General features: G+C 47.5%; 1 protein-coding gene across 1 annotated transcript; it reads left to right on the top strand.

Annotated features, from left to right (window-relative positions):
• The first annotated feature begins 232 nt into the window (after window positions 1-232).
• On the top strand, window positions 233-12,250 carry ARMC12 (armadillo repeat containing 12). Its single transcript, XM_017522637.1, has 6 exons — window positions 233-732; window positions 1,389-1,534; window positions 1,756-1,890; window positions 10,620-10,793; window positions 10,938-11,009; window positions 11,875-12,250. The coding sequence occupies exons 1-6, from the start codon at window positions 489-491 to the stop codon at window positions 12,205-12,207; spliced, it is 1,104 nt and encodes a 367-aa protein (XP_017378126.1). The 5' UTR covers window positions 233-488; the 3' UTR covers window positions 12,208-12,250.
• The last annotated feature ends 640 nt before the right edge of the window (window positions 12,251-12,890 follow it).

The raw sequence follows: 12,890 nt of genomic DNA, 5'->3' as shown, positions 1-12,890 counted from the left end.
TTTTTGAGATGGAGTCTTGCTCTGTTGCCTGTGTTGGACTGCAGTGGCCCATTGGCTCACTGCAACCTCTACATCCCAGGCTCAAGCAATTCTCCTGCCGCAGCCTCCCAAGTAGCTGGGATTACATGTGTGCACCACCACGCCTGGCTAATTTTTTTGTATTTTTAGTACAGATTGGGTTTCACCATGTTCGCCAGGCTGGTCTTGAACTCCTGAACTCAAGTGGTCTGCCCGCCTCAGCCTCCCAAAGCGCAGGGATGATAAGCATGGGGCCATTGCACCTGGCCCCATCTCTTTTCAAGCACCTCTGGCTGCCCCATTTCCTGACCACTGCTCTCCATCCCATCATCTCCCCAGTTTCCTTTGTTGCCTGGGTTCCGATTCTCAGGAACCCTGGTTCCTGACCCTGCCAGAGTTCTGGTTCCGGAAGGCCCCCCACAGGAACCTTGGGCCTAGCTCTCACCCAGGCCCAGGGCAACACTGAAGACATGGGCAAGAGCATCCCCCAATACCTGGGACAGCTGGACATCTGTAAGAGTGTAGTTAGCCTGGCCACAGGTGCCGGGGCAATCTACCTGCTCTACAAGGCCATCAAGGCCGGCATAAAATGCAAGCCACCCCTCTGTAGCAACTCGCCCATCTGCATCGCCCGTGAGTGTCCAGTCCCTGGGGAGAGGGCTCTGCCCCAGGAGGCACCTGCTCCCGAGGCCTCTGCTGTGGGAGGGCCCAAAGGTGATGCCTCCAAGTTCTGCTTTCCTTCATCTTTCTCTTCTCCATCTTCCTCTAGCCCACCCTGCAGTGCCCTAGGCAAGGCCCTGCTAGAAATGGTAGCTCAGGGTCCCTGGATCTCACTCAAGTGGATCCTCAGACTCATCTGGTAGATCTCCAACTACTGCTTCACTCTGGCTTCTTGGAAACTTCAGCAGCTCCTCCCATCCCTTTTTTGCCCGAAGAGATTGAGGCTTTAAGGAAAGGGAAAATTGGCGGACTTACTGTATGACCAGAGCTTCCGCTAGTCCATATGGTACTTTTGGGTAGAGTAGGAAAATGAGCCCCTTCTGCAAGACTCTTTATTGCCATCTGCTGGAATATCGTTGCCATATACTGGTAATGATGAAATACTACTTGTTACCACCATATGCCAGATAATTGTTAGAGTAAATGGACAAATCTATGCTGTTATGTTACAGACAATACAGCATAAGATAGGGTGCCCTTTTGCAGTAAACATTCATTCAACTGTACATGGTGGTCCTGCCTATGGCGAGAAAGCTTCTCTGAAAAGGCAAGGCAGCTTTGTCCCCAGGTCCCTGTCCCCTACTTCCCAACCCCATTCTTTTCATGACTTCTGAGTCCACAGCCTGAACTGGGCTGGGGGGGCTGTCTAGGCCTGGCAGTCGAGCGAGAGCGGCACGGGCGGGACTCGGGTGAGCTCCGGAGGCTCCTCAACTCTTTGGAGTGCAAACAGGATGAGTACGCCAAGAGCATGATCCTGCACAGCATCACTCGCTGTGTGTACTTGTTGGAGGCTGAGGTGAGGGAAGGGAAGCAGGAGGTCCTCCCTAGCCAGCCTGGCCCCTGGGGGTTACGGCCGATCCCTGCCCCTGGACTGGCCAGACTGTATGCTGGGACCTGTCTCTTTCGGGCTGATAGCGGGACGGGTGTGCTGAGGGATCTTGGTGACGGGAGCGGGGGGGCAGTGGGCCCAGAACACCCGCTTCTCCTGCCTCTGCCATCTCTCCCCACATACCCCAGGCCTCTGCTTGTACGACGGATGACATCGTGTTGGTGGGTTACATGCTGGATGACAGGGACAACAGTGTCAAAACCCAAGCTCTGAATACTCTTAAAGCTTTCTCTGGCATCAGAAAATTCAGGCTCAAAATCCAGGTGAGCCCAGGGCGAGTGGTGGGGCAGGCAGGAGGTCTATAATCCTTAAGTCCTTTAATTGGTGTAGGATAAATATTCCAGAAATTTGTTTGGGTGTGAATTTGTAACCCAGAAATAAGTGGGAAACGGTGGTCAGATTTCCAGCAGGGTCATGAAGGCCTTTGAATTTTAGGATGAAACTGAACTGAGGCACTAGTGGTATCTCTGAGCCCCAAATAATAGGACCTCCCCCCCCCCCAATATCCCCCAAGCTCCCTGCCACTGCCACGTTCTGACAGCAACCAATTCCCGACACTGGCTGGTTGTTCAACAGTTTAATTCAGTTCTGACACTAACTATCCATAGTTAGGCCAGACCTCACAGGTTAAGGGCTGAGTCTCCCAAAGCTTCCCCCCAACTTCAGGTACCCGTCATAGGTCTGACTTCTGGCCTGCTGTGAATTCGGGGGTTCCCACAACTCCCTTTTTAGATTTAGTAATTTGTTAGAATGGCTCACAGAACTCAGGAAAGGACTTTACTTACCATTACTGGTTTATATATATATAAAGGGACATAGGAACAGCCAAACGGAGGAGACACGTAGGGCAGGGTGTTGGGGAGGACGCACAGAGCTTCCAGGCCTGTTCCCGGACCAAAATGAGGGTCTGGCTGCTATTTCTTGTGGCCCAATAACGAGATGCAGATGAACTGGGGGGGAAGAGGTGTTTATTTCTGTAACCAGTTACAGGGAGAAGGCTTGGAAATTATCGCCAGACCAACTCAAAATTACAAAGTTTTTCAGAGCTTATATGCCGTCTAAGCTATGTGTCTGTGTGTAAGTGTGCATTCATTTAAAGACTTGATTAACTTCCTCTAATCTATATCTAAGTTCTGAGTCCTGAACACCTTCCTCTGGAGCCTCAGTAATTTACTTAATGGGTCCAGGTGCTGGGGTGATTACCCTTATTTTGTCTCCTGCTAAATCAAGGAGGTTTAGGGTGTTCCTTCAGACCCCCAATAAACTTGTTTGTGGAGGCCTTGGGGAGCCTCTTCAGACCCCCAGTAAAACTTGTTTAATCCTAAATGAGTCCTGTTAAGAATTCTTTCATGATTTTGTCATGCTTTAAGGCCCAGGAAAGGCCCAAGCAAAACTCTTGATGGGCTTCTGTTACACTCCAGCCTTTGTATGAGGTCACTGGCTTTTAATATTTAACTTAACCAAGCAGTCAGTACTAAAACAGTTGTTAGGGAGGTCTGCCACAGGCCCACTTGAGGAGTGCCCTGCTGTTCAGCAACCAGGAAGCTCTTCGAACCTCATTAGAGGTTTTTATTACATAGTCTTGAGGAATTAAGTCATGAGCAGCTGCTCACCCCTCCCAAGAAGTTGGGGGTGAAGCTGAAAACCCCAGCCTTCTAATCATGCGTTGGTCTTTCTGGTAACCGGCAGCTATCCAAGGGCCCTGCCTGGGATCACCCCTCCTTAGCATAAGCTCTGTTGTGACCAAAAAGGACTGGTTTGCAATAACAAAGGATGCGGCTGTCACTCAGGAAATTCCAAAGGTTTCAGGAGCTCGGTTCCTGGAACTAGGGACAAAGATCAGACGTATTTTTTGTACTCCATCCCCTGTGCCTGTGTTGATCAGAGGTTGGTGTCAGGGTTATGGATTCCTTCTCCACTACTCCGTAGAGAAAATGTAAAACACTACATGTCACTTCCCCATTTCCCTGTTATCATGCTCCCAGACTTACTGTATCCACACCCATCCTCCCTGCTTTCCTGCTGGTGCCATGAAAAAAATGGCTTTCTCCCCGTCTGTGGCCAGTGATAGTCTCAATCCTGCCCCCCACCCCTTACTTGAGGGCCTCTCTGATTGCTGATGCCCTCTACCCCTGGCGGTCTCCCACATTCCCCGTCAGCACGCAGTGGGCTCCAACCCCTCCCATCTTACATAGCAAAACCAGAAAAGCCTCTCCTTTGACGTCTACATCTCTTCCTGGCAAATAGTCTGTCTCTCCCAAATTAAAAAAAGAGTAAAACTTGCAAATATTGTATATGTGTAAGGTAGAAAGAATAACAATAGAACAGAACATGCCCAGGCCAAGAAAGAGAGCACAGCCCCTCCCACATCTCGGCTGCCTCCCCACCAGAGGCAGTCATTGGCCTGCATTTTGTTTAGAGTTCTGAATTTTCTTTGTAAGATTACCATATGTGTATGTATCCCTGCATACTCTAGCAGGGCACAGCAGATAATAAAGAGGTAAAATATAGTCTGGTATTTTTTTTTTTTTTTTGAGACGGAGTTTCGCTCTTGTTACCCAGGCTGCAGTGCAATGGCGCGATCTCGGCTCACTGCAACCTCCACCTCCTGGGTTCAGGCAATTCTCCTGCCTCAGCCTCCTGAGTAGCTGGGATTACAGGCACGTGCCACCATGCCCAGCTAATTTTTTGTAGTTTTAGTAGAGACGGGGTTTCACCATGTTGACCAGGATGGTCTCGATCTCTTGACCTCGTGATCCACCCGCCTCGGCCTCCCAAAGTGCTGGGATTACAGGCTTGAGCCACCGCGCCCGGCCTGTCTGGTATGTTTTTAAGCTTCATGTACTTGGAAATAGATGGTTTCTTTTCTGCGGTTGGCCTTTTCTCCCTGCTGTGTTGAAAGGTTCATCCTTATTGGGCAGCTCTCCTTTCTTTTTTTCTTTTCTGTTTTTTAGACAGAGTCTTGCTCTGTCACCCAGGCTGGAGTGCAGTGGTGCGATCTTGGCTCACTGCAGCCTTGATCTCCCAGGCTCAAGTGATCCTCCCACCTCAGCCTCCCTAGTAGCTGGGACTATGGGTGTGTACCACCATGCCTGTCTAGTTTTTGTATTATTTTGTAGAGATGGAATCTCTCTATGTTTCCCAGGCTGGTTTTGAACTCCTGGGCTCCAGTGATCCTCCCACCTGGCTCCCTTTCACCGCTCTGTGGTGGTCTCTTTCATGAATACCCTGCCACTTGCCCATTGTGAGGCGTTTGCGTTGTTACCAGGTGCTTGTCACATCCACATTGTGCTGTGAACATTCCTATGTTCGTCTCCCTTGTGCACCTGAGAGAGGATTCTAGGGTGTGTACGCAGCAGTAGAATGACTCGGTCAAAGGGTATACCCAACTTTTGCAGGAAAGTGGGATCCATTTACACCCCACCAGCCCTGCACGAGTGTTCTATTGTGTCCTAACCTCACTAGCGTTTGATAATTTCAAATTTTAATTTTTTTTTTTAGGCAGAGTCTTGCTCTGATGCCCAGGCAGGAGTGCAGTGGCACGATCTTGGCTCACTACAACCTCCAACTCCCAGCTTGATTCTTGTGCCTCAGCTTCCAGAGTAGCTGGGATCACAGACGTGCACAAGCACGCCCAGCTAATTTTTTTATATTTTCGGTAGAGACAGGGTTTTACCATGTTGGCCAGGCTGGCCTCGAACTCGTGGCCTTAAACGATTCTCCTGCCTCAGCCTCTCAAAGTGCTGATTAGACATGAGCCACCATGCCTGGTTCACATTTTAATTTTTGGCATTAAACTTTTTTGGGGAAAAAATTCCTTTGACATATATCCTCAAAATATGTACACTATGATGACATATCAACAAAAGTAAACACACAAAAGATTAAAAGTAGATTGAGAAAAAAACAGATAAAAAGACCTAGAGATCTCCACTTGCTGCCTCATCCCTCACATCCTTCAGCCTTCTCAAGTGCAGTGATGCGATTTTGGCTTACTGCAACCTCCACCTCCAGGACTCAAATGATCCTCCCACCTTATAGCTGGGATTACAGGCATGCACCAATATGCCAGGCTAATTTTTGTACTTTTTGTAGAGGTGGGGTTTTGTAGAGGTTTTGCCACGTTGCTCAGGCTGGTCTTGAACTCCTGAGCTCAAGTGATCCACCTGCCTCAGCATCCCAAAGTGCTGGGATTGTGGGTGTGACCCACCTTGCCTGGTCAGGCTGGGATTCTCAAGCATATCATAATCACCTGATGACTTGTTAAAAGCAAAGATTTTGGCTGGACGTGGTGGCTCACGCCTGTTATCCCAGCACTTTGGGAGGCTGAGGCAGGTGGATTGCCAGTTCAATACCAGCCTAGCCAGCATGGTGAAACCCCATCTCTGCTAAAATACAAAAGTTAGCCGGGCATGGTAGCAGGCACCTGTAATCCCAGCTACTTGGGAAGCTGAGGCAGGAGAATCACTTGAACCAGGGAGGCGGAGGTTGCAGTGAGCCAAGCCTGGACACTCCAGCATGGACAACAGAATGAGACTCCATCTCAAAAAAAAAANAAAAAAAAAAACAGGTTATAAATATAGATCCTAAAGGTCTTGAAAACAGGGTACAAGAAAAAGTACAAGATTGTTGAAACCACAAAACTTGGGACCAATTCATGGAGGCTTCTAAAATGCTTTGCTACAGTTTTCATATATGCAAAAAAAAAAAAAAAAGAAAAAAAAAAAAAAAAAAAAAAGGAAAAAAAAAAAAGGCAAAGATTTTGGGACCCGATGCCTGGAGAATTCAGTTCAATAGGAGAATGTTGTTTTTCACAAATCCCCCAGGAAATTCTGATGCAGGCGGCCTGAACCCTGCTCTTCCTTTTCCCCAGTGTCTGTATCCTGAGGACCTGACCCTTGGTCTCTTTCCAGGTGAAAGTAGTTACTCCCTGATCTCAATTTCCATCTAGTTGTGCCCTTCTGGATCTTGGCACCCTGTGGGCTCCTCTGCCTTCCCTGTAGCCAGCTGCTACTAGGCATATCCACTTAGATACCCTCCAAGTCCTCTAATTCAACACATCCGAAATGGAGCTCACCCTATTCCGTAAGTCAGGCCAGAGGGCTCTTAAGGCCATCAGGCCCTTTGGGTGCCTCGAGGTTCTCAGTATTAAGTGCAAGATTGGTGATGGGCTGCACCTCCTTGCCCTAACCCCAACCACTGCCTGCTTCATGCTCTCACATGCTCCCATGCATCTGCTCTTCCCTCGTTCTGAAACGCTGCCCCGGACTTGCTGACTCCAACCTGTCCTGCAGGTCTCCACGGCTAGTGAGGGGTGGGGGCAGGGAAGGGCGGGATACTGATGGGAATGCTCACTTCCACTCCAGGACTCTTGCTTCGTCTTACATGGCCCATAAAGGTGAAGCTTGCGAGGTTGCCTGTCTTTGATAATACCTGTAGGTCCAAGCATTTTACATCTTAGAACCTAAGATCCCTTTATTCACTCAATCAATGTAATATTGAACACTGTGCCAACATGCTGTTCTAAGTACAGGAGAGAAGGCAGTAAACAGAAGAGGGAAGATCCCTGTGCTTGCCGAATTTGTATTTTAACAGGGCAAAGCAAGCAATACACAATAAGCAAAATATATAGTGTGTTTCATGTGGTCAGTGCCATGCAGAATAAAAGGGTAGGGGTGGATAAAGGAGGTTGGGTGCAGGTGATGCAGTTTTCAAGAAGAAAATCTTCTGGGACATTGGGCTTGGTGAAGAGTTCATGACACCAAAAACATGACCTATAAAAGGAAAATCAATACATTGGAATTTATTAAAATTAAAAACATTTACTCCATGAAAGATCCTTTTAAGAGGATGAAAAAACAAGCTGCCGACTGGGAGAATATATTTGAAAACCACGTATCTGATAAAGGACTCAGCTAGATTATATCAAGTGCTTTCAAAACTGAATATTAGGCCAGGAGTGGTGGCTCACCACTAAGTGGCTAGTAATCCTAGCACTTTGGGAGGCCAAGGCTGGAGGATCATGAGGTCAGGAGTTCGACACCAGCCTGGCCAGCATGGTGAAAGCCCATCTCTACTAAAAATACAAAAATGAGCCAGGCCTGTTGGTGGGCGCCTATAATCCCAGCTACTCAGGGGACTGAGACAGAAGAATTGCTTGAACCTGGGAGGCGGAGTTTGCAGTGAGCTTAGATTGCACCACTGCACTCCAGCCTGGGTGACAGAGTGAGACTCTGTCTAAAAACAAAAACAACTCTGAAGGTTAAAACAAGCAGTCCAATTCGGAAATGGGCAAAAGACATGAACAGATATTTCACAGAAGAGGATATATGGATGGCAAATAATCACATGAAACGATGTTTAATATCACTAGCCGTTAGGGAAATGCAATGAAGACCATGCTGAGATATTACTATGTACCTATTAGAAGATCTAAAATCAAAATTAGTGACAATACCAAATGCTGGCAAAGATGTAGAGAAACTGGATCTTTCATATATGGCTGGTGGGAATATAAAATGGCACAGCAGCCACTCTGGAAAATAGTCTGGTAGTTTCTTTCAGAACTAAACATACATTTACCAACAGCAGTTGAACTCCTAGGCATTTATCCTAGAGAAATGAAAACTGACATCTGCCCAAAAACCGGTATACAATTGACAGCAGTCTTATGTAGAATAGCCCCAAACTGGAAACAACCAGAAATGTCTGTCAATTAGGTGAATGGTTAAACGAACTGGTACAGCCATCACCATGGAATGCTACCTAGTAATAAAAAGGAACATAATATTGATATGCATAACAACTTGGATGGCTCTCAAGGGCATTATGCTGAGTGAAAAAAGCCGTTCTCAAAAGATCACACAAAAGGTGATTTCATTTATGTAACATCTTCAAACTTGAACGGTCATAGATAGAGATGGAAAACACAAGTGGTTGCCAGGGCTTCGGGCTGGGGGAGCAGGTGGAGTGACTCTAAAGGGGTCTCTTGAGATAGATCTTTGCGGCAATGGGACAGTTCTGGTGGGATAATCTGTTGGTGGCAGTCATGGTTAGACAAATATGTGCATGTGGTGAAATGACATAGAACTATGCACACATATTATACCAATTTCCTAGTTTTGATATTGTACTATAATTATGAAAGATGTGACCGTTGAGGGGAACTGGGTAAAACGCACATCGACCTCCCTGTACTATTTTTGCAACTTCCTGTAAATTTATAATCATTTCAAAATAAAGGCCAGGCACGGTGGCTCACACCTGTAATCCCAGCATTTTGGGAGGCTGAGGTGGGTGGATCATATGAGGTCAGAAGTTCAAGACCAGCTTGGCCAACATGGAGAAACCCTATCTCTATTAAAAATATGAAAATTAGCTGGGTGCGGTGGCGTGCACCCGTAATCCCAGCTACTCAGGAGGCTGAGGCAGGAGAATCACTTGAACCCAGGAGGCGGAGGTTTCAGTGAGCCAAGATCGCACCACTGCACTCCAGCCTGGGCAACAGGGTGCGACTGTCTCAAAAGAAAATGAAATAAAATAAAAATAAATGAAAATTTAAAAAATATGTGTGTTACACGTGATAATGCTATAGAGAAAAATAAAATAACAGTGGGGGTAGTAAGGGAGGCTGGGACGGGGGTGGTTAGGGAAGGGCTTACTGAAAAGGTAACATTTTAATAAAGTCTTAAAGGAGGTGAGAGAGTGAGTTGTGAGTCTCTGGGGGTAGAGTGTGCTAAGCAGAGAGGACAGCCTATGCAAACACACACTAAGACAGGTGTGGGCCTGGCATGTTCGTGGACTACCTATGAAGCCATTGTGATGGGAACCTTGGCTGTGAAGGAGAGAAGATGGAGTCAAAGAAGTGGTAGGGAGAGAGGGGCAGAACATATCGGACGGTACGCCGCTGTAAGGACTTTAGCATTTTTTTTTTTTTTTTTTTGAGACAGAGTCTCGCTCTGTTGCCCAGGCGGGAGTGCATTGGTGCAATCTCTGCTCACTGCAGCCTCCACTTCCTGGTTCAAGCGATTCTCCTGTCTCAGCCTTCCAAGTAGCTAAGATTACAGGTGTGCATCACCACACGCAGCTAAGTTTTGCATTTTTAATAGAAACGGGTTTCACCATATTGGCTAGGATGGTCTCGAACTCCTAACCTCGTGATCTGCCCGCCTCGGCCTCCCAAAGTGCCGGCTGGGACTTTGGCTTCTTACACAGAATGAAATAGGGGCTCTTGAGCAGAGAAATGACATATCTAACATGTCAGCTGTTCTGAAAGTAGATGCCGGGAGGCGAGAATGGAAGCTGGGAAACAGGAGCCTGTTGCAAAAATCCCGATGAGATGACGGTGGCCTGGAAGAGGGTGGCAGAAGAGGCGGTGATGAGGAAGGGCTTGATTTTTGATAGATTTTGAAGGTAGTGCCTACAAGATTTTCTGATGGTTGGAAAAGGGGCATGAGAGAAAGGAAGGAGTTGATGCCAGCAATTTTTGGCCTGAGCAACTGGAAGGAAGGTATAACCCGTAGCTGAGACAGGGAAAGCTATAGAAGGAGCAGGTTTGGGGCTGGGGGAGCATGTTAACTCTGAGAGCTCTATTAGACATTCAGGGTGAAAAGTGGAATTGGCAGCTGCATATGTGAATCTGGAGTTCAGGGGAGGGGCGGCATAGCTGGACCTAGAGACATAAAGGGGAGAGTCACCAGCATGTGGATCGTATTTAACACCATGAGTCTGGATGATACCAGTAAGGGAGTGAAGCAGGTAGAGAAGAGGAGGTTGAGCAGAAGAGCTAAGAAAGAAGTCTGTGGAAAAGAAGCCAAATAATTTCAGGGCAGTGGGAGTGGCCAACGGGGTTGAATGATGTTGAGAGTTAGGGAGAACTGTCTACTGGGTTTGGCCCAGTGGACATCCATGGGGATGGTGAAGAGTGAAGTCAGATACTGGAATAATGGTGATCACTTGTACGAGCAGGCCCTTCTGTTCTCCCCCACCCCAGGAACACGCCATCAAGGTACTCGAACTTATCTCTACCATCTGGGACACGGAACTGCACGTTGCGGGCCTCAGACTCCTCAACAACCTTCCGCTGCCCGACTATGTGCATCCGCAGCTGCGACGGGTGATGCCTGCCTTGATGGAGATCCTGCAGTCAGACTACATCCTGGCACAGGTGCCTGAGGACCACGGCCAGGGCCTTGCCTTGCTGACCAGCCCCAGCGCAGCATTCAGAGGGAGGAGGAGAAGAGGTTTATGTCTTCCTTGCACGGGCCCAGACTCACCTGCCTTCTAATGCTTTACTCTTTCCTTTATTCAGGTGCAAGCCATACGTCTCCTGAGCTACCTGGCACAGAAGAATGACCTTCTCTATGACATTCTCAACTGCCAGGTGAGAAAGAAATTGAAGAGGGGCTGATGAATGCCAACTCAGGTATTGTGGGGAAGGAAGAATCATGACATCTCCAGACAGGTTTACCCCTGACGAATTATTTTATGTCTCTTCCTGCCTCTGCACTAAATGCATTGAAACCTGTCCCTCTTCTGTTGCCCCAAGTAGAAGGAGACTCCATATGTTGGAAGGGGGATTCCCCTTTGAGGAGTTTCCTGAACTCTGAGAGTTAGGAACACAGGAGACAAAACAAAAATTAATGTAGGTATTTTAATATTGGGGGGAAATGACTATGGCAAAGAGCATTATTAGGGATAGACAAGATTAGTCTGTGATAATCAGTGGTTCAGTTCACCAGAGCAGTAGGGCAACTCTAAACTTGTATGCACCTAATAACATAGTCTCAAAATATATATGACAAAATTGAAAGGAGAAATTAACAAATTAACCACTACAATTAACAAATATACCACTGCAGTGGGAGATCTGGAATATTTTAACCACTCTTGCAGCAACCGATAGATAAGAAAACTAAAACTAGTGAGGATACACTCTTTTTTTTTTTTTTTTTTTTTTTTTTGAGATGGAGTTTCGCTCTTGTTACCCAGGCTGGAGTGCAATGGCGCGATCTCGGCTCACCGAAACCTCCGCCTCCTGGGTTCAGGCAATTCTCCTGCCTCAGCCTCCTGACACAAGGCAATTAAGTTAGAGGATAGTAATAAAAGAAAAACTAAAAAAAATTACTATACACTTAAGTCTGAAATTTAGATATATTGGGGAGTTTAGGCAGTAGGAGGTTATAAGAACAAGAATTTTAGAACTTGCCTAGGAGTTCATTCCCATTCTCTCTCTGTTCTCATCCTAGGTTCACTCCAACTTCCTAAGCCTGTTCCAGCCCACACAGCCAGGGAGTATCCTGTATGAGGTACTGGTGTTTGCCGAGCGGCTAAGTGAGGGCCGGAATGCACCCCACTACCGTGCCGTGAAATGGCATTACAACGAACAGTCCCTGCACGAATCCCTCTTTGGGGAAGAGTCGCGACTGGCAGACCGACTGCTTGCCCTGGTCATCCACCCTGAGGAGGATGTTCAGATCCAGGCCTGCAAGGTCATCGTCAGCCTGCAGTATCCCCAGGACTTGAGAGCCCGGTCCTCCACCTGCCAGTCCAGTCGTTCCTACTTTAAAAACACGGAATAAAATTAAGGAGAGCCAATAAATGAGTATGAGAGAGAAACTTGAAGTTTCTTGACGCTTGGATGTTTGTCAGTGGCCTTCCAGTGCTGGGTAGAGATTTCATTCAGCATAGTCTCCGCTCCAGCATGTGGCACAGCACAGGTTTATCTCCCAGAACACATCCCCACTTCCATGTCTGGGGGACTGGCTCCCCTCTTCTCTTGCTGCTTTTCTTTTTTTTTTTTTTTGAGACGGAGTCTCCATCTGTCACCGGCTGGAGTGCAATGGCATGATCTTGGCTCACTGCAACCTCCACCTCCCACGTTCAAGTGATTCTTCTGCCTCAGCCTCCCAAGTAGCTGGGACTACAGGCACCCACCACCATGCTAGGCTAATTTTTGTATTTTTAGTAGAGATGGGTTTTCACCATGTTGGCCAGGATGGCTCTTGCTGCTTTTCAAATCAATGTGAAGCTATTGGCTGGCTTCACATTGTGAAGGGGGTTAGAAGAAGGCAAGCTTGGGGATTGAAGGCAAAGATAATCAACAGGACACAGTATAGCGTTGGATTAGTTAGGATGTGCCAGGCTATGCCGCAGTAACAACACTCACACCTCAGTGGCTTAAACATGGCAAAGGTTAATTCTTGTTTACATTGCATGCCCAATGCAGATCAGCTCAGGGGTGGAAGGGCAGGCTTCTGCTCCA

This window comes from Cebus imitator, unplaced genomic scaffold, assembly GCF_001604975.1.
Source record: "Cebus imitator isolate Cc_AM_T3 unplaced genomic scaffold, Cebus_imitator-1.0 Scaffold24, whole genome shotgun sequence".
NCBI classification, from domain to species: Eukaryota; Metazoa; Chordata; class Mammalia; order Primates; family Cebidae; genus Cebus; species Cebus imitator.
The sequence above is the reverse complement of the archived record's forward strand: the minus strand, read 5'-3'. Positions and strand labels throughout refer to the sequence as shown.